Genomic DNA, 18,793 nt, shown 5'->3' with positions numbered 1-18,793 from the left:
TCTGGGTTTGGCAGCTAGGTAGATAATGCTGTCATTCATAAGGAGAGGGAAGAGGGAATGAGGAACAGCTTTTGGGGGAAGATCATAAATTCAGTTTTAGACAAACTGATGTTGAAGAACTTATGGTCAGGTTAGACAGAGAGACCTGGAAGTTACCAGAATGTAGGGAAGTGATAGCTAAAGCTCTAGAGGTAAACACCTAGGGCGAGCAGGAGGAAAGGGCTAAGGACAGGGCCATGGGGACACCGCGGTTTAAGGGAAGTGTGCAGAGGAGGCTCAGAACACCAGTGGACTCAGGCCAGGGAACACAAGCTCTCTAGGCTGCCATTCTATACACAGAAGACTCAGTGCAAGGTTTAGATATACCTTTTTAAAGTATCATTTAAAATTACTTCCTTTAATATAAAAGAAACACACAAGACACAAAGAAAGTCCAACAAAGCTCTTAGTCCTAGTTTGGTCATTGAGGAGGAATCTAAGAAAACAAGCCTTTCCTCGGTATCCCTGGGAAAGAAGGGGTGAGAGGACACATATCACCAGGCCCTGGGTGACTGCATTGCTGGGGCCATGCAGGGCCTAGCTCTCCACTAAGGGAAAGTGCTGATTTTCCTTGTCATGGTCCTGGCCTTGCTCCCATGCTCGTCCTCCAGTTTTCAGAAGTCGTCCAGTTCCAAGAATGGCTCCTTCCTTTAGTTCACTAACATTTTCACTTAGGGGTGAAGGCCGTTTACCCTGCAAGAGGCAGTATATAAGTTTGCGGGGGTGTTGCTGTTCAGGAGCGGGAAGATCTGGGTAAAAGGGTCTCCCAGCCGGGCGCAGTGGCTGACACCTGTAATCCCAGCACTTTGGGAGGCTGAGGCCGGCAGATCACCTGAGGTCAGGAGTTCGAGACCAGCCTGACCAACATGGTGAAACCCTGTCTCTACTAAAAATACAAAAATTAGCCGGGCGTGGTGGCACGTGCCTATAATCCCAAATCTGGGCAATCCTAGCTACTCAGGAGGCTGAGGCAGGAGAATCACTTGAACCTGGGCCGCGGAGGTTGCAGTGAGCTGAGATCACACCATTGCACTCCAGCCTGGGCTGTAAGAGCAAAACTCCATCTCAAAAAAAAAAAAAAAAAAAAAAAGGGGTCTCCCACCCACTACATTGGATATCCTACTAACAGCTTTCACCTTCTCTTCCTTTACCTGTCGTGGTGTCAGGGTGCCAGGGGAGTTGTCATCCTGCAGGATGGTGAGCGGGGATCTCCCCAGTGCCTTGCTGCTGTTTGATTTCCATCTATTGCGCATAGAACCTGGGGTGGGTAAGGAATTAAAGCAAGGACCCAAAACTAGGGCTTACAGTTTATTCTTCCCACACTCACCCATGGACATTATCCTGGCTTATCTTCCCTACATCTTGCCTTTAGATTCTGTACCTGAAGATCTGGGAGTCTCAGGGTCCCTTGAGGGCTTGTCCGAGCTCTGGCTGGCCACAGGGGTTTCTGTGGGCTGTCTTGCTTCCTCCTTGGAAAACACCTGTTTGGAGGAGAACTCAGTCTGGTTCCAAGGTGGCATCTGTTCCTCCACAGATAACTGGGTACCCAGAGGCAAGTCCAATTCAGAAGATAAAGGTGCCTCCGGGGGCAGAACAGGCTCTGGGGGAAGATTCGATTTAGAGTCTTCAGTTTCAAATACTTCACTCAGCTCTTTCACCAGTGGGCTTGGAGGGTCTAGAGGAAGGAAGTGAAGTGAACAGTGACCTTCTGATACACATAATTCAGCAAAGAACAAAAGATACAGGAACTTTAGGACTCATGCCTAGGTGGGTGAGCAAGTGGGAAGAGAGAAATTAGGAAAGCAAGGTGAAAGGGAGCAATTTTTTTTTTTTGAGATGGGGCTTGCTCTGTCCTCCAGGCTGGACTGCAGTGGTGTAATCATAGCTCACTGCAGCCTTGACTTCCTGGGCTCAAGCAATCTGCCCACCTCAGCCTCCTGAGCAGCTGGGATAACAGGCCCATACCACTGTGCTTTTTTTTTTTTTTTTTTTTGTAGAGATGGGGTTTTGCCATGTTGCCCAGGCTGGTCTTGAACTCCTGGGCTCAAGTGATCTGACCACCTTGGCCTTCCAAAGTGCTGGGATTACAGGCATGAGCCACCACGCCCAGCCTGGGAACAAAAAAATGAGATAAGAGTGTGATGGTCCAAGGACGGAGACCCTTCATGGACCCTACCCAAGAATAATAGATTACAGCTTCATCAGCATTCCCTGGGCCCAAGACTTACCTCCAGTGCTGGTCTTCATAGGTGTCCGTGCAATACCAAGAGTAGGAGAACGGGGATCTGAGTCCTGGGCAGGTTTAAGATCCTCCAGTTGCTCCCCTGCTGCTAGACCTGGCTGTGGAGAGCTCTCCACCTGTTAGGACCATAGGCTAGAACAAGTCTGGGCCCTGACTCTTCTCTCCCCTACTCCCCATATTCCAGAAAGGAATTGTCAAGGCCCTCAGATAGCCAGCCTACCCCAAACAGATTGAGAATGCAGAAAATAAGGCCAGGATAAGGGTGGAGGCATGAGGGCACTCTCAAAATCAGGTTAGGAAGAGGCCCAAGAATTCAGACATTTTCTGCCCTTCCCACTCTGGCCCAGAGTACCTGGATGGGAGTGCGCAGGATGCCAGCACTAGGTGAACGGGGGTCCGCCACTCGAGCCAGATGCTTGTTGTGCGGCGGAGGTCGTGCTGGGGTGACTGGGACGCTCTTGGCTGAGCCCATCTCAACCAGGAGTTGCAGGGTGGGGGCAAGGCCCGGCCCGGGACGAGGAGGGAATGCCTGTAAGAAGTGATTCAGGTCTCAGCGCTTATTCAGACCACGTCGGACCTTCGACCCTAAACCACCCTATCTTCCCAGTTTCCAGTAGAGGAAGCTCCTAGCGGGAGACCAGAGGCCTCTGAGGGGTTAATGACTGCTGCAGCTGACCAAATGGCTCATTCTGGGCCTGCCGAGCCCTCTAACTTATTTATGACATTATTCAAATCACTTACCGGGCCCTAATTCCACCTCTGGGTGCACAACAGCTCGTGGCTCAACTCCCGAGGTTACAAGTTTCAAACTTCCCGCCACGCCCCCTGCCCTGAGCCTATTGGCTCAGCCGACGTAGATCTCATAGGCCCTCCACCTAAGACCCGCCCCGAGCCAGGAAGCTATTGGTCTGGGAAAACGTCTATCATGGTGACTGTAGGGGTCAATTGACTGATGCTGAACTTGCCCAGGGGTGACGCCTCCTTGATAAGCATCGGCCTGCGAACCGTTCGTGGTGAGACTGAGGAGTGCCAGTCTTCGCTTTCGAGACCTCTAGTCTCAAGAATGAATTATTTTATTAAACAAAATAGAATCATGATTACACTATTATGCACACATCCAGCTGGAGTTGTGATGGTTTTCCTGAGGCGAGAGAGAGTAGCCTTATTGGTTGACAGATTTATCAATCACTCGACAAAACTCCCTCAAGCTCCTCCTCGTCGGATACCCCCTTTTCAAATACCAAGACAACTGCCCCTCGACTTTCCGACTAGACAGGTCCCCAGAAAACTTTCTGGAATCGAGAGCTTTAAAACAACCGTCAGTTCCTGCTCTTCAATAGAAAGCACGCGAAGGGACTGTACGGGGTCCCGGAGCCGGAGCAGTGGCAACTCGGGAGCCCACCTAGCTGCTCTACGTGCGCTCCCGCCCTGGAGGAGTGGGATTGGTTGTTTCAACCATCAATTGCCTAAGGAGCGCTTCTCATTGGTGTCAGTCAAGCGCAGGGCAGGGGCGGGGCACCGGCAGGCAGGCTCTGTCCAACTGCCATTCTCGCTCGTGGTCCCCGCCGCGCATGCCCCTAACGAGTGGCGTTCATTGGACGGGAGGGGCAGGGGAGGGGACTGGGAACGGTGGGAGCCGCGGTGTGTGGAGAAGCTGCTGCCGGTGTCATGGCGGAGCTGAGTGAGGAGGCGCTGCTGTCAGTATTACCGACGATCCGGGTTCCTAAGGCTGGAGACCGGGTCCACAAAGACGAGTGCGCCTTCTCTTTCGACACGCCGGTAAGCCCATTCCCCACACCCGCAGCGAGCACGACTTCCTTCCATCGCACTGGTCATTCCGCCGGGGCCTGCAAGGCTTGGGCTACCGCCTCCCTGCTATGCACCATGGGACTTGTAGTCTCCCACGCGCCACTCTGCCGTTGCCTTTCATTAACTGCGGCTGTCGTGTGACTACCGCCCCCGGAAGCCGCCGCGCTCATCTCTCCCTCTCCCCGCCTCGTGGAGCACTGTGGGCATTGTAGTCGCTGTCTTACCTCGTTGCCGTTCTAAGTTAGGGGCGCAGCCTGACCGTCGGACTACATCCCCCAAGTGTCCCCTTGAGAAAACCTGGCAGTCGGCCTTGTCTGCCGCGCACGGCTCTCCGGGTTTTGTAGTCTCGTGTGGGAGTGATGGGGACGACTCCCCACTGTTCTCAGCCGGGGTTGGAGTTTGGGGGGTGGGGAACCGCAGTTCCTAGGCGGTTAACAGTCTGGGAGTGGGCTTTCAAGAAGTCCGGTTCAGAGAAAGGCAGGGTTAGAAAGCCTCCACCCCGTGGTTAATGGACAGGGGGCGGGGAGGGGAGTCACTGGTGGTAGGGAGGGGAGGAAAGAGGAGAGGAAAGCTCTAGTCGTTTTTCCTTTGAAGTGAGCAATGGCCGCAGCCCCCACCCTTCCCCCGCCCCCCCCAGCCCATCACATACAGCCGAGGGAACCTCTTTTAAAGTGTTCCTAGAGAGGTAGTTTCTTTCTCAGGGAATGCTAAGGCCTCTTTTCCATCCCACTCCCACTCTTGGCTAGTTACACAAAGCCACCTCCCACACCATGCTTCACGTTTTGCAGGCTCCACCTGGTACCTCTCTTCTGCAGTTCTGCCTTCCTATGTCACCCTCAGTCGAGGAGGCCCTCCGGGGCCTGAACTGAGAAGGCAGCAGCTTGGTTGGGATCCGCCCCCCTCACCACCCCTCCCTTCAAGCTGCTGGGCCCTGCCCAGGGTATTCTGCCAGACCAGCTCGTGGCCTGAAAACTGCAAGTCAGAGTGGAAAGCCTTCATTACTGCATCACCAGTACTGAGTAGAAAATCATGATGTGAGGCCCAGTTCAGGATCATCACTGTGATTTGTGGTTTGCTTGGTTTGCTAGGCTTTAATCTGGGCCTCAGACAATGTGCTGCTTCTCTGAAGTCTGGTTTTGGCAGAGGTAAAAGAGGACTGCGCAGAGCAGAGCCCCAGGGTTCCCAATCCTTGGTGAAATCAGCATCTTTAATTTCCAACAGAGGAGTTTAATCCCTTCAGAGCTCCCACTTTCTTCCTAGGAGGAAAAGGTTTTCCTTAAATTACCAGTAGATGGTAGAAGTCAGTGGGTCTTTCTTTACACTTACATTCATTCCTGTCTCTCTCCTTAGTAACTGCTTTAAATAATCCAAACAGGGTTTTTGTAATCTTCTGACACTTTTCTCTCTTTCACCCCAAGTCAAGAGATTTTCAGTGTGCCCTAGTTATTTGCTAACCAACTTCCAGCATATTTGATTATCTTCAAATTGGGTTCATGGTAGAAAGAGCTTGATTGACCTCCCTGGTGAGAAATGCTCTATTTGTTCATGAACTTGCAGTACACACTGTTCTTGGAAGTGGTACGGAGCAATCTATGGGGCCAAGAACTACCTTAGACAGTGCTCTGTTTTTAATATCACAGCAGATAAATGGTCAAGGCCACTGAGGCTTTTATTCCTGGAAGAGGTTGCCTATTGTTGCTCGAAGCCTTGGATCTGAGAGAAGACTCTTATTGTCTCCAATTTCCTCCTCCACCTTCTCCATCACTCTTTACAAAGGCACTGGAAAACTTGGTCAGCTTTGGGAGAAGCCCATCCTCCTTAATCAGCTGTGTTTCGGAGTGGACACCCATCTGTCCCTGTTTTCACGGGTTATGTGTGTTCTAGCTATCTCAGCAAGTGTTGCGAGATTGTTCTCAGAAGGGGATAGCTTTGAGATTGGTGATTGGTGGGACTTCAGTAGGGATCTTAATGGTCAGAGAGGAGGCAGAGGAGAGAGGGTGGTGGCTATAGAATGCTGGACTTTATGACCCTGCCAGACTGGTTGCAGATTTAGCAGTGAGTCCCTAAAAAGTCATTGTTCCCTTGGAGCCACGCTTCAGCAGGAGAAGAGGGAGAAGACTCACAGTGTGGACTCTGGTGAGTGTGGTAAAGGAAAGGTCTTTTTGGCTGGATGTTTAGGCTCACCGCTGTAATCCCAGCACTTTGGGAGGCCAAGGTGGAAGGATTGCTTGAGGCCACAAGTTAAAGACCAGCCTAAGCAACACAGCGAGACCCCCTCTCTAAAAAAAAAAAACAAAAAACCTAGGCCTGGTGGCATGTGCCTGTAGTCCCAGCTCCTCAGGAGACTGAGGCAGGAAGATCACTTGAGCCTGGGAGGTTGAGGCTGCAGTGAGCTATGATCATGCCACTGCACTTCAGGTTGGGTGACCGAATGAGGCCCTGTCTCTAAAATACATTTTTTTTTTTAAAGGAAAGGTATTTTTGCTCGCTGGCATACTCGGATCAGATATACTGTTCAAGTGCTGGAATCTCTGCTCTTCCAGTCTGGAAGGTCTTCTGAATCTTGGAGATCAGATAGGGTTTGTCTTAGGTGTTCCTGGTTTGGGTTCAGTGTCTGATATAAAAGTCTTTCCTCTTCCAGGAAGGGACCCTTTTGCCCTTTGAATGTAACCTCCAGCACTGGAAGTCTATGGTATTTGATCCCCATTTACTTTCTGGATCTGTTAGCCCCAGGAAAGAGGTGAAGGGAGTCCTCTGTGATTGACTTAAAAGGGCTCCAAAGCCCAAGAAGGAGCAGGAGGAAAGTGAAATGGTGACTGGTGGTGCTGCTGAATGGTGAAGATGAGCTGGTGTTCCTCAGCCCCCGATGTCCTTGTTGGTTGTCATCAAAGTCATGGGAAGAAATGGGGAGAATCATAGCTACGTCCCAGGCCCTAAAAGGCTGAATAACTTGCCACGGGCCACACAGTGTTAGAGAACAGAACATTTCTTTTGGAGCCCAGCAGTTTGATTCCAGGTTTTGGTTTCCTCACCTGGCCAGGCTTCACAACCTCCTCATGTTTCCACCCTTACCTCTTGTCCTGCAGGAGTCTGAGGGGGGCCTCTACATCTGTATGAACACATTTCTGGGCTTCGGGAAACAGTATGTGGAGAGACATTTCAATAAGACCGGCCAGCGAGTCTACTTGCACCTCCGGCGGACCCGGCGCCCGGTAGGGACAGGGCTGGGGCAAGGGCTGGGTACATTCTGTTCCCTTCTGACCTCCTGTTGGACTCCGTTTCTTTTTTTCACCTACTTAGGTTTGTGTCATTAAAGCTTGGCACAGATGTTTTTTAGCTTTATTCTGTTCTGAGATGAACCACTACCTCCTTCCCTCTCTCCTCCCCATTTGTTCCTTCGCTTGTGCTCATTGCTAATCCAGCCCTTCCTGCTTCGTTGCAGAAAGAGGAGGACCCTACTACAGGCACTGGAGACCCGCCCCGGAAGAAGCCCACGCGACTGGCTATTGGTGAGCACCACCGCAGTTCTGTTCTTCTCCCTGAGCTGCTTTCTGGCTGTCAGCAGCACCAGGAAAGCCCCAAAGAGTGGGCCTGATTGGTGGCCCTAGAACTCTGGATGGGGCGAATGAGGTGCTGGATCAGAGGAGGGACATTGACCTGTTATCGCTGCTCTACTCTCCCTCTTCTTCCCTATACCTCCAGGTGTTGAAGGCGGGTTTGACCTTAACGAGGAGAAGTTTGAATTAGACGAGGATGTGAAGATTGTCATTTTGCCAGATTACCTGGAGATTGCCCGGGATGGACTGGGGGGCCTGCCTGACATTGTCAGAGATCGGGTATGACTCCCTCGCGTTCTACACAAGATTCTAGAGCAAGATGGGACAGGGTAGTGATGTCTTAGGCAAGCACTGACAAAGCCGAAGGCTGAGGGGAAGAGGGGCATGTGGGGCAGGGGGTTGGGTACTGCCTCTGACCCTCTGCTTCACCAGGTGACCAGTGCTGTGGAGGCCCTACTGTCGGCCGACTCAGCCTCCCGCAAGCAGGAGGTGCAGGCCTGGGATGGGGAAGTACGGCAGGTGTCTAAGCATGCCTTCAACCTCAAGCAGTTGGACAACCCTGCTCGAATCCCTCCCTGGTAAGGCCTGGCCCCTCTGCCTCTGGGCACCACCCCCAGAGCAAGGGCAAGGAGACTACTTTTCTGGGGGATCTGGTGGGAGAGAGGGTAGGGAGCAGGATAGGAAGGGAGACTTGGAAATGAACAAGACATGGGCATGGCCAGGGGAAAGGAGAGAGAGACCTCTCTCTCTGCCACTCCCACATATTCCTGACCCACATTTCCGCTGATTCTCTTCTCCCTGGGTTAGTGGCTGGAAGTGCTCCAAGTGTGACATGAGAGAGAACCTGTGGCTCAACCTGACAGATGGCTCCATCCTCTGTGGACGACGCTACTTTGACGGCAGTGGGGGCAACAACCATGCTGTGGAGCACTACCGGGAGACCGGCTACCCGCTAGCTGTCAAACTGGGCACCATCACCCCCGATGGAGCCGGTACTCCCTCCCCTCCTCCAGCCATCCTCACTCTCAAATGTGTTTCATTTGTTAGGAATTTCCTGTGACATGTGGAATATGTGAAAGCATTATCTTGATAAGAAAGGAAAATAGCCAGATGCAGTGGCTCACGTTTGTAATCCCAACACTTGGGGAGGCCGAGGCAGGAGGATTGCTTGAGCCCAGGAGTTCGACACCAGCCTGGGCAACATAGTGAGACCTCATCTCTACAAAAAAAGAAAAATTTAGCTGGATGTGGTAGCTCCTGCCTGTAGTCTCAGGTACTCAGTTGGCTGAGGCAGGAGGATCGCTTGAGCATCTGGGAGGTTGAGGCTGCAGTGAGCTATGATTGTGCCACTGGACTCCAGCCTGGGCTACAGATACCTTGTCTCAAAAAAGGAAAATACCGCAGATGAGACTAAATTTGTGATTACTCCCTGCTCAAATCCTCATCCCTTTCCTACCAAACCTATCTTACTTTAAACTACATGGGTGGAATCAGAATCACAATTAATTCCAACCCTCACCCTATTTCATTTGACTTCCCTAACAGTTGGTCCCAGAAGGGCTATGACCTCACTCATGTTCAGGGGAACCAAGAGGGTAGAACTTACTGGCTGTCCTTCTGTCCCCACCAAGTCCCTTCTGGGCAAGGGATGGAATGGTGACCAGGCCAGTCCTGAGCCACTTCCCCTGATTCTCTTCCTGCCTCCTGCTCTAGACGTGTACTCGTACGATGAGGATGACATGGTCCTGGACCCCAGCCTGGCCGAGCACCTGTCCCACTTTGGCATCGACATGCTGAAGATGCAGAAGGTGAGACCCCCTTCAGCTTCAGATTCTTTCACTTTCTACCCCTGTGAGGCCCTTCCTCCTTGCCTGAGACTGAGGTAGGGTTTTAGAGAAACCTAGTTAACCCTTTCCCCAAGATATGTGGGCTTCTTTTAAATAACTTTCTAAAATCATTTATTCAGTGAATACTGCTGAGTACCTACTATGTGCTAGACGCAGTAGCAGTGTGAATAAGACAGATGCGGTTTTTGCTCATAAGAGCTCTACTCTAGAAGAAAAGGCAGATGTTAGTCATGTTTCCACATGAATAAGTGAATAGTTGCAAACTGGCGGGTGCTATGAAAGGGAGGTGGAGGGTATTATAGTAGTTAACAGCAGGGGGGCCTGGCCTAGTTTAGGGATCAGGGACATTTCCCTGAGGGGGTGCTGCTTGAGTGACAGTGTGAAGTGGGGGTGGGGTAACTTAAGGATGGGAAAAACATTTCAGGTAGAGGGAGTTTTTATTCCTCATTCAAGCAGAGGCCCCGATGACTAACGGGCCTCTGGGGCAATTACGTGTGGCCTTCCAGAACTTGAACTGGATGATACTCAACATACCTCCCATGTCTGAGCCTGTAATTCCGCAAATTCTAGGCCACAGTTGGGTATCATCCTAGACTCAGTGAGAGATCAAGGTAAAAACTACAGGATTGAGTTTCTCACTCAGTCTGAAATGCCCCTTCTCACACAGACAGACAAGACGATGACTGAGTTGGAGATAGACATGAACCAGCGGATTGGTGAATGGGAGCTGATCCAGGAGTCGGGTGTGCCACTCAAGCCCCTGTTTGGGCCTGGCTACACAGGCATCCGGAACCTGGGTAACAGCTGCTACCTCAACTCCGTGGTCCAGGTGCTCTTCAGCATCCCTGACTTCCAGAGGAAGTGAGTAGTGTCCTCTCCTTCCCCAGGCCCTGTCCTGGTCAGCAGCCTCTGGGCACACTCCTCCTTCAGCTGCCCTCAGCACTTCTGCATTTGTTCCCAGTTTTAGAGTAGCTCCTATTGGCTGGGTGTGTTGGCTCACACCTGTAATCCCAGTACTTTGGGAGGCCAAGATGGAAGAATCTCGAGTCCAGGAGGTTGAGACCAGCCTGGGCAACACAGCGAGACCCTGTCTTCTCTCTTTTTTTTTTAAAAGGTTGGGGGCTGGGAACAGTGGCTTACACCTGTAATCCCAGGACTTTGGGAGGCCGAGGTGGGCGGATCACGAGGTCAGGAGTTCGAGACCAGCCTAGCCAACGTGGTGAAACCCCATCTCTACTAAAAATACAAAAAATTAGCCAGGTGTAGTGGCACGGGCCTGTAAACCCAGCTACTCTGGAGGCTGAGGCAGGAGAATCGCTTGAACCCAGGAGGCGGAGGTTGTAGTGAGCGGAGATCACCCCATTGCACTCCAGCCTGGGCGACAGAGCAAGACTCCATCTCAAAAAAAAAAAAGTTCCTGTCACACTTTGGCTGACGTGCTGTGAGAAGAGCAAGTTAGGGAGCTGCACCACTGGCACCCCAACACGCAAACCCCACTGATAGCGCAGTGTGTCAAGTCCCAGGGCTCTGTGGCCTTCGGACCCGTTCACGGTTTAGCAGGTAATCTTTATTTTAGGCCAGTGACATCAGTTGAGCACCTAACGTGGACACGTAGCACTTGGGGAGGAGGGGGGCTTGGTATACTAAGAAGAAAGGCAGGTTCTCAGCCAAAATGGGTTTACTTTCGAATTGTGGAACAATTAGAATGTGAATGCTCAGAATATGTCAACAGGTTCTATCCAGTAGGATGTGAACTGCACTTATCCCAATCCCAAGCTGCCTTCCCCCTCCCGGGGTCCTGTGCTGCCAGGCGTGCTGCACACTGGACATAGCTGAGAAGGGGAGGGGAGGCAGCCTGCTGGAGAGGACGGACTCCAAGCTTCACCCACATAACTCCCCACTCTGAGGGGAGCCTGTTCACAGAGTTAGTAGATGTTTGCTCCCTTCCTTTTTCCTTGGAGCTCAGGCCACAGCCCCTCCAATTGTTCTTCCCTTGACTTTTAGGTATGTGGATAAGCTGGAGAAGATTTTCCAGAATGCCCCGACGGACCCTACCCAGGACTTCAGCACCCAGGTGTATGTAACCAGGTCCTATGTAGCAAGGCTGTTGAGAGTCATGGCCGTGGACCTTACTCCTCCATGACCGCCTGTGGGGCGCAGCACTTTACCCCTTGGCCTATTACGAGCTTTTGGGTGACTGCCCTCTGGGCGTGTTGTCTGTCTTGAGCTGGGTTCCCGTGGAATCTAAGGTTTTTCACGTTGTCGAGAGTTGGTGAGGGAGAGTCATGAGCAGGGGTTGAGTTGGGGACACACAGGGGGATGTTAGTCGAAGTGAAATGTTTTCTTGGATATTAACGCAGGGCCAAGCTGGGCCATGGCCTTCTCTCTGGGGAGTATTCCAAGCCAGTACCGGAGTCGGGCGATGGGGAGCGGGTGCCAGAACAGAAGGTGCGTCTGGGACTCTGTCCCTTTCAGGCTCTGGGATTGTGGGGAAGCTGAGGTCTGGGAGATGTCTAAAGAAGGCCTCTGGATGGCCACTGAGCCCTAGCTGAGTCCCCTGCGCTAACTCTACCTAGGAAGTTCAAGATGGCATCGCCCCTCGGATGTTCAAGGCCCTCATTGGCAAGGGCCACCCTGAATTCTCCACCAACCGGCAGCAGGATGCCCAGGAGTTCTTCCTTCACCTTATCAACATGGTGGAGGTAAGGGCTGGGAAGATGGCACACCCCCATCTTCCTGCCATTTACTCCTCCTTCCTGCCCATTCCTCCCTCTGTCAGCCCCAACCCAGTCCCACGCCTGAACCCCTACACTCTATGTCCCTGTGAGCAGTGCTTGCACCTGAGGAGGACAGTGAAGGCGATCATCTTTACCCTTGATGGGCTCGAAGCCCAATTCAGATTACGCTCAAAGACAATGATACGAGAATCCTTACTGCTTATAAAGAAAAATACAAGCATGTTCCAACACAGTCCCTCAGTGCAGGGATGGGACCAGAAGTGAGGTGGGGGTTGGTTAATTAGGGAAGGTTTCTGCTCTGCATCCCCGTGTTCCTGAGTGGTAGTCTGCCTTCCCTCCCTGACTCTTCCATGAACCTTTTAGCCTTCATTCTGTTCCCTGGCTGCCCAGACCGCCCTACCCTGCCTCTTTCCCATAGAGGAATTGCCGGAGCTCTGAAAATCCAAATGAAGTGTTCCGCTTCTTGGTGGAGGAAAAGATCAAGTGCCTGGCAACAGAGAAGGTGAAGTACACCCAGCGAGTCGACTACATCATGCAGCTGCCTGTGCCCATGGATGCGGCCCTTAACAAAGGTAGGTGGCTCCATCAGTAAGGCCTTGGCACGGTGGGAGGCTAAGGTCTAGGAAGAATGCTTGGGCACCTGATGGCGAGCAGAGCCTATGGAATGCCCTGCTCCACCAGCCAAGGTTCCCGTCTGGGCCACCAGGGGTAGGTAGGATTAACCTCGCCCAATGGACTCTCAGCTTGTTAGCAGAGCTGTGTGGAAACAGAGGCAAGATATCTTGGACATGTGTCGGGGGACTTTGGAAAGGTAGAGAAACTGAAATACAGATGCAGAGCCGGTAGGGTGGGGCTAAGCAGGCAAAGAGGCAGCACCCTCTGAAGGATCCACCGACTCATTCTGTCACTAGAGGAGCTTCTGGAATACGAGGAGAAGAAGCGGCAAGCCGAAGAGGAGAAGATGCCACTGCCAGAACTGGTTCGGGCGCAGGTGCCCTTCAGCTCCTGCCTGGAGGCCTATGGGGCCCCTGAGCAGGTGGATGACTTCTGGAGCACGGCCCTGCAGGCCAAGTCAGTAGCTGTCAAGTAAGTCCTCTGGTTGGAGCCTGAGGCTGTGGGGCTATGGCAGAGCCACCCCAGAGGATATTTCTGCCTCTTCCCTGTTCTTTCATCCCTTTGTGGCTGGAATTTCAGGGTTCAGTCATTTGGGCTGGTAACCTGGCCCTGATGGAACCAAGGAGCCCTGAGGGGTAGACACGGGTGGTGACTGCACCACCTTGTCCTGCCTCACCACTCCCTCTTCTCCCGAGGCATGGGTCTCTGTAATGTAGCCTGTCTTCACTCCCCTCAGTCATAGCTGAGCACAGGCACTTAGGATCAGCTGTGGGCAGCATTTGGATTTCCAGCAAATGGGCCCACTTTGTGGCTAGCCATTGGCACCTGGCATGGGTGTGAGACCTGAAAGACGGCTTTGGTCTCGGGGAGTCAGCCACCCAGCCCTTTGCTGCTCCTGCCAGTGAAACAGCCTTTCATGCATGTGTGCATGCATGTGTGCGTGTGTGCATGTGCGTTTTGTTTTTTTGAGACAGAGTCTCACTCTGTCACCCAGGCTGGAGTGCAGTGGAGCGATCTCAGCTCACTGCCACCTCCGCCTGCCCTTTTCAAGCGATTCTTCTGCCTCAGCTTCCCGAGTAGCTGGGACTACATGCAGGAGCCACCATGCCTGACTGATTTTTGTATTTTTAGTAGAGACAGGGTCTCACCGTATTGGCCAGGCTTGTCTCAAACTCCTGACCTTGTGATCCACCCGCCTTGGCCTCCCAAAATGCTGGGATTACAGGCATGAGCCACTGTGCCTGGCATTTTCTTTTTTCCTTTCTTTAAATAGAGACGGGGTCTTGCTATGTTGCCCAGGCTGGTCTGGAACTCCTGAGCTCAAACAGTCATCCTGTCTTGGCCTCCCAGAGTGCTGGAATTGTGGGTGTCAGCCACCATGCCTGGCCTTTTTTCTTTTGTTGTTTACAGCCTGCCTTCTGGCCTCTGCTGCTCCTCGTTGGCCGAGGAAAGGCATCAGATGCCTGCCCAGGGGAGGAGAAGAATATGGAGGATCTTCTGAGTTACTGGGATTTCTACCCATAAGGGGCGGAACCCCAGGTGGGAGTTTCAGGAGAGAATCCTGGGGATTCTCTGGGTACCAGCACATTCTCTCTTCCTTAGGACCACACGATTTGCCTCATTCCCTGACTACCTGGTCATCCAGATCAAGAAGTTCACCTTCGGCTTAGACTGGGTACCCAAGAAACTGGGTATGGCTGCTGGAATGAGGGAGGTTAAGCAGAAAATGCTAGAGAAAGAAGGGACCTTAACATATGTAAACTAACATTTCTCAAAACTTTTCCTCTGAAAGGGGGGAAAAATCACCTTGAATGTTTCAAAATGTATCTAGTGTGAAAGCACTAACTCAAAATATTAAAAGACTTCTTTGATTTTTTTAGGTATGATTTACATCCAAAAGTGATTTTCGTAGGTTTTTTTTTTTATAATTGGTAAGATGTTTTCATTTTGATAATCTTGAAATGATTAATTCTTGTGAGTCTTACAGGTCCCTGACTGTCATTTGAGAACTCGTGATGTGCCTTCATTTTCTAGATAAGGAAGCTGAGACTCACAGGAGTATAAAATCATTCTGTCTCACAAGTTCTAAGCCCCCTGCCCTGTCCATAGCTCATCTGTGGTAGATCTAGGACCAGCATCCTGGTATCCCGACTCCTAGGCTTAGTATTATTGGTCTTATACTGGGACCCCTAAGATTGGTGCTGTGCTTTTAACAGCTCCTCTTTACAGAGCAGTTCTGACATAGGGGGCAGGGGATTGAGGTTCCTGAATCGCTTTCCAGGTAGGCCTCCGGGAGCTGCTGAGGTGACCCTTTTCCCACAGATGTGTCCATTGAGATGCCAGAGGAGCTTGACATCTCCCAGTTGAGGGGCACAGGGCTGCAGCCCGGAGAGGAGGAGCTGCCAGACATTGCCCCACCCCTGGTCACTCCGGATGAGCCCAAAGGTAGCCTTGGTTTCTATGGCAACGAAGACGAAGACTCCTTCTGCTCCCCTCACTTCTCCTCTCCGACATGTTAGTGACTCTTCTTCCTGCCTGCCTCTCTCCCGTGCTGATGGGGGCCTCTCTGCCTTGCATCCCCTGCCCCTGTCCTTTGTGTTTCTCCTGTCCTCCCTTTCCAAATTCCTCTGCCCTTTTTTGATTGACGTGGGGCCTGACCAGAGCACTCCCGGCCTCCTCCGGGGTGTGGATGGCAGCAGTACCAGCTAGTGGCCCCTCTGCCTTTGTTACCTCCCTGGTTTGAGTAGGGTGGGGGTATCATGTTCCAGAAACAGGGCCCATTCTGTGAGAATGGGCAGGGACCCACATTACAATTGTGTGGTCATTTTAGTCTTGGGATAAGGTGCCAATCCATGGGAGAAAAATGCATGGAATGGGTGACTGGAAGAGGGCTGGAGCCTGCCTGTGGGAGGGAGGAGGAGCAAACAGTGGTCCAATCAGTCGGTCCCTGTATCCACAATTCCCATCACAGCGCCCATGCTGGATGAATCAGTCATCATCCAGCTGGTGGAGATGGGCTTCCCTATGGATGCCTGCCGCAAAGCTGTCTACTACACGGGCAACAGTGGGGCCGAGGCCGCCATGAACTGGGTCATGTCGCACATGGATGATCCAGGTAGGCCGGGGTGGGGAGCAGGGTGGGGCAGGGCCTCCATCCTCCCCCAAAACACATCAACCCCTTCACATCCACAGATTTTGCAAACCCCCTCATCCTGCCTGGCTCTAGCGGGCCAGGCTCCACAAGTGCAGCAGCTGACCCCCCTCCCGAGGACTGTGTGACCACCATTGTCTCCATGGGCTTCTCTCGGGACCAGGCCCTGAAAGCGCTGCGGGCCACGGTATGGGCTGCCCCAGCTAAGGACATGGGGCCAGTGGGGAAGAAGCGGGTGGGAGTGAGGGGCCATCCCTCTTGAGCAAGACTAAAGACAACAGGTGTGGTCTGGCCAGGGCTGGGTACCACTCTTTTTGGCTGTGATAAAGGAGCTAAGGTCTGCTTTCGCTGCTGGTTTTCTTGCCCCAGAACTTGTTAGAAAAAGTAATGCTTCCCTCCTCTCCAAGAACAATAGTTTAGAACGGGCTGTGGACTGGATCTTCAGTCACATTGATGACCTGGATGCTGAAGCTGCCATGGACATCTCAGAGGGCCGCTCAGCTGCCGACTCCATCTCTGAGTCTGTGCCAGTGGGACCTAAAGTCCGGGATGGTCCTGGAAGTGAGTGTCCCCGGGAAGCAGGACAGGCCTGGTGGAATCTGGTCAGTCTGCTACTCCACATCCCTCATGCAGGCAGCTCTCCCCTCCTCAGGGGTCAGGGGCTTCTCTCCACCAACATGACATCTGAGGGTGGAGTTCTCTGACGTGGAGACAGGCACGTGGCCCAGTACCTGCCTCACATTCCCTGAAACTCCTGTTGAGTCTGAGCTGTTGGCTGTGTCTCTGGGCCATCGCTCAAGCATTCCTCTCCTGTTTCCTTCCTTGACCCCTGTCTCTCCTTCCCTAGAGTATCAGCTCTTTGCCTTCATTAGTCACATGGGCACCTCTACCATGTGTGGTCACTACGTCTGCCACATCAAGAAAGAAGGCAGGTGAGTGCTGGCCGTGTGCGTTTTGAGTGGAGAATCGTGGTGAGAATGAGCAGGGCCATCTGGAAGTCCTTGGGATAGCTGTGGGAGAAGGTGAAGGGACTGCCTGATGGGGACATAAAGATGCCGGAGAGTGACAGGAGGTCTTGCAGCTGTGACTGGCCCAAGGGTTAGATCTGGCCACTGGCTTTTTTTAAGAGAAGGGATCTCAGTATGTTCCCTATGCTGGTCTTGAACTCCTGAGCTCAAGTGATCCTCCCGCCTCAGCCTCCCAAAGTGCTAGGATTACAGCTGTGAGCCACTGCGCCCGGCCAGGCCCCCTGCCTTTGTAAATAAAGTTTCACTGGAACATGGCCACGCTTGTTTATGTGTTGTCTGTGCCTGTTTTCACGCTGCGGCAGGAAAACTGAGTCGTGTCAGAGACCAGAGGGCCTGGAGAACCTCAAATACAATCTGGCCCTTTCCAGAAAAAGTTTACCAAGCCCCTGCCTCCCTGGAATGGGTGGGGGGTGGTTGTAAAGGTATTGGAGAATCTGAAGACATCAAATAGGGGTCATGACCTTTGTGAGATTGTGAAGCTCCCTTTGGGCAGGTGGTGGCTGGGCTGTGGATTTGGGGTACTGGCAGAGAATGTGGAGAGCACTTCCAGGGGTTGTGTCTGAGAGACTATGTGATACCACCCAGAATGCCCAGTTTGTTCGTTCTTTTCTGTTTTCTCCATTTCCCCAGATGGGTTATCTACAATGACCAGAAAGTGTGTGCGTCTGAGAAGCCACCCAAGGACCTGGGCTACATCTACTTCTACCAGAGAGTGGCCAGCTAAGAGCCTGCCTCACCCCTTACCACTGAGGGCAGGGGAAGACCACCTGGCCTGAGGGAGAGGGGCTGAGGGATGGCCTTCAGCCCCCCTGCTCTGTACCCTTTCCCTTTTGTCCCAGCAGCAGGGAAGAAGCTGGAGGCCGTGGGAGAATGGCCAGGCAGAGCGGAGGGGCAGCGATAGACTCTGGGGATGGAGCAGGAAGGGGACGGGAGGGGCCGGCCACCTGTCCGTGAGAAGACTTTGTTGCTTCCCCTGCCCCTGGAATCCACAGTGCTCTGCTTCTCTGTGTTGCTCTGCCCAGCACCCTGGTGTGGAGGGAGGGGTCTCGTTCGTGTGTGTGGGTGTAGCTTTGTGCCTCCTCTCCCAGGGGAGGGAGCACCTGTGCCTCCCCCGACCTTTGTTTGCCCCTGTGTGGTTGGTCAAGGAGGGATGTGAGGGAAATGGGGACCCCCCCCTTGCCCTCCTGCCTCAGTCTTTTCCCCCACCCTGTCTCTTCCTTGTTTTTCTCTGGAAAATGCCAAAATACACGATGTGAATAAAAGTACAACGGCTAAAATTGTGTCCTGTTTGATACCTTCTCGAGGTCAGCAAGAGGGCTGGTTAGCAGAGGGGCGTTTCAGAAAACTCCTAGCTCTGTCCCTCTCTCCCCCATAGGCAAGTCTCCAGTTTTCAGTCGTTGGGTGGGGAAGTGGAGTCGAATGACTAAATGCTGGCACAAAGCCGAAGATGAGGTGAAGAGCCCTTTCCTCTCTAGTCACACAGGAGCCTGAGTATTTCCCAAATGTCCCTAGGGGCTAGCCGGCTTCAGTCTGGGTCTCAGTCCCTGCAGTTCCTGCCAGGCCTTGGCCAGCTGGGGCGAGGGTTGGGATACTCCTGGCGGCCTATGCCTCTGTGAACTGCCCTCCCGCTCTGAAGCCTGCATTTGCCCGGCAAGTCTTGACTCAGGTAGACTCCCTGGGTACAAGGTGTTGCTCAGCAGTCGGGCCTGAGCTACTCCGACGGGGGAAGGGGGTTCTCTATCCCATACATGGAGAGGGGCCCTCTCT

The 18,793-nt window shown here is 52.7% G+C and overlaps 2 protein-coding genes across 5 annotated transcripts; one reads left to right on the top strand and one right to left on the bottom strand.

Moving 5' to 3' along the window:
- Positions 1-363: 363 nt before the first annotated feature.
- Positions 364-3,102, bottom strand: CDCA3 (cell division cycle associated 3). Of its 3 annotated transcripts, none has more exons than XM_012472843.3 (6): positions 3,023-3,102; positions 2,634-2,810; positions 2,268-2,397; positions 1,421-1,714; positions 1,191-1,297; positions 364-732 (listed from the first exon to the last, which is right to left on the bottom strand). In XM_012472843.3, exons 2-6 carry the CDS (start codon positions 2,751-2,753, stop codon positions 577-579), a joined length of 807 nt encoding a protein of 268 aa, XP_012328266.1. In that variant the 5' UTR covers positions 2,754-2,810; positions 3,023-3,102; the 3' UTR covers positions 364-576. The 3 variants fall into 3 exon arrangements, with proteins under 3 accessions (XP_012328266.1, XP_012328268.1, XP_012328267.1); XM_012472845.3 differs by having other exon boundaries at positions 1,191-1,281; XM_012472844.3 differs by having other exon boundaries at positions 1,421-1,639.
- Positions 3,103-3,882: 780 nt separating this feature from the next.
- USP5 (ubiquitin specific peptidase 5) lies at positions 3,883-18,322 on the top strand. Of its 2 annotated transcripts, none has more exons than XM_012472838.2 (20): positions 3,883-4,060; positions 7,177-7,302; positions 7,533-7,599; positions 7,793-7,926; positions 8,080-8,225; positions 8,455-8,639; positions 9,361-9,455; positions 10,162-10,355; positions 11,499-11,570; positions 11,855-11,942; positions 12,071-12,196; positions 12,651-12,804; positions 13,144-13,318; positions 14,450-14,538; positions 15,170-15,292; positions 15,819-15,962; positions 16,040-16,185; positions 16,406-16,559; positions 16,846-16,930; positions 17,657-18,322. In XM_012472838.2, exons 1-20 carry the CDS (start codon positions 3,950-3,952, stop codon positions 17,748-17,750), a joined length of 2,508 nt encoding a protein of 835 aa, XP_012328261.1. In that variant the 5' UTR covers positions 3,883-3,949; the 3' UTR covers positions 17,751-18,322. The 2 variants fall into 2 exon arrangements, with proteins under 2 accessions (XP_012328261.1, XP_012328260.1); XM_012472837.2 differs by having other exon boundaries at positions 15,170-15,361.
- The last annotated feature ends 471 nt before the right edge of the window (positions 18,323-18,793 follow it).

Source organism: Aotus nancymaae, unplaced genomic scaffold (assembly GCF_030222135.1).
Source record: "Aotus nancymaae isolate 86718 unplaced genomic scaffold, 86718_ANA_hifiasm-v0.15.2.pri h1tg000016l, whole genome shotgun sequence".
Classification (NCBI taxonomy): domain Eukaryota; kingdom Metazoa; phylum Chordata; class Mammalia; order Primates; family Aotidae; genus Aotus; species Aotus nancymaae.
The sequence above is the reverse complement of the archived record's forward strand: the minus strand, read 5'-3'. Positions and strand labels throughout refer to the sequence as shown.

What these genes read in the sequence shown, in the direction of transcription:
- CDCA3 (XM_012472843.3), bottom strand. Translation starts at nt 2,753, where the DNA reads ATGGGCTCAGCCAAGAGCGTCCCAGTCACCCCAGCACGACCTCCGCCG. An exon ending in TCCTGCGCACTCCCATCCAG is followed by an intron (nt 2,398 to 2,633) that starts GTACTCTGGGCC and finishes TGGTCCTAACAG; the next exon opens with GTGGAGAGCTCTCCACAGCC. An exon ending in GCACCCTGACACCACGACAG is followed by an intron (nt 733 to 1,190) that starts GTAAAGGAAGAG and finishes TGCCTCTTGCAG; the next exon opens with GGTAAACGGCCTTCACCCCT.
- USP5 (XM_012472837.2), top strand. Translation starts at nt 3,950, where the DNA reads ATGGCGGAGCTGAGTGAGGAGGCGCTGCTGTCAGTATTACCGACGATC. An exon ending in CTGACATTGTCAGAGATCGG is followed by an intron (nt 7,927 to 8,079) that starts GTATGACTCCCT and finishes CTGCTTCACCAG; the next exon opens with GTGACCAGTGCTGTGGAGGC. An exon ending in CTGGGTACCCAAGAAACTGG is followed by an intron (nt 14,539 to 15,169) that starts GTATGGCTGCTG and finishes CTTTTCCCACAG; the next exon opens with ATGTGTCCATTGAGATGCCA.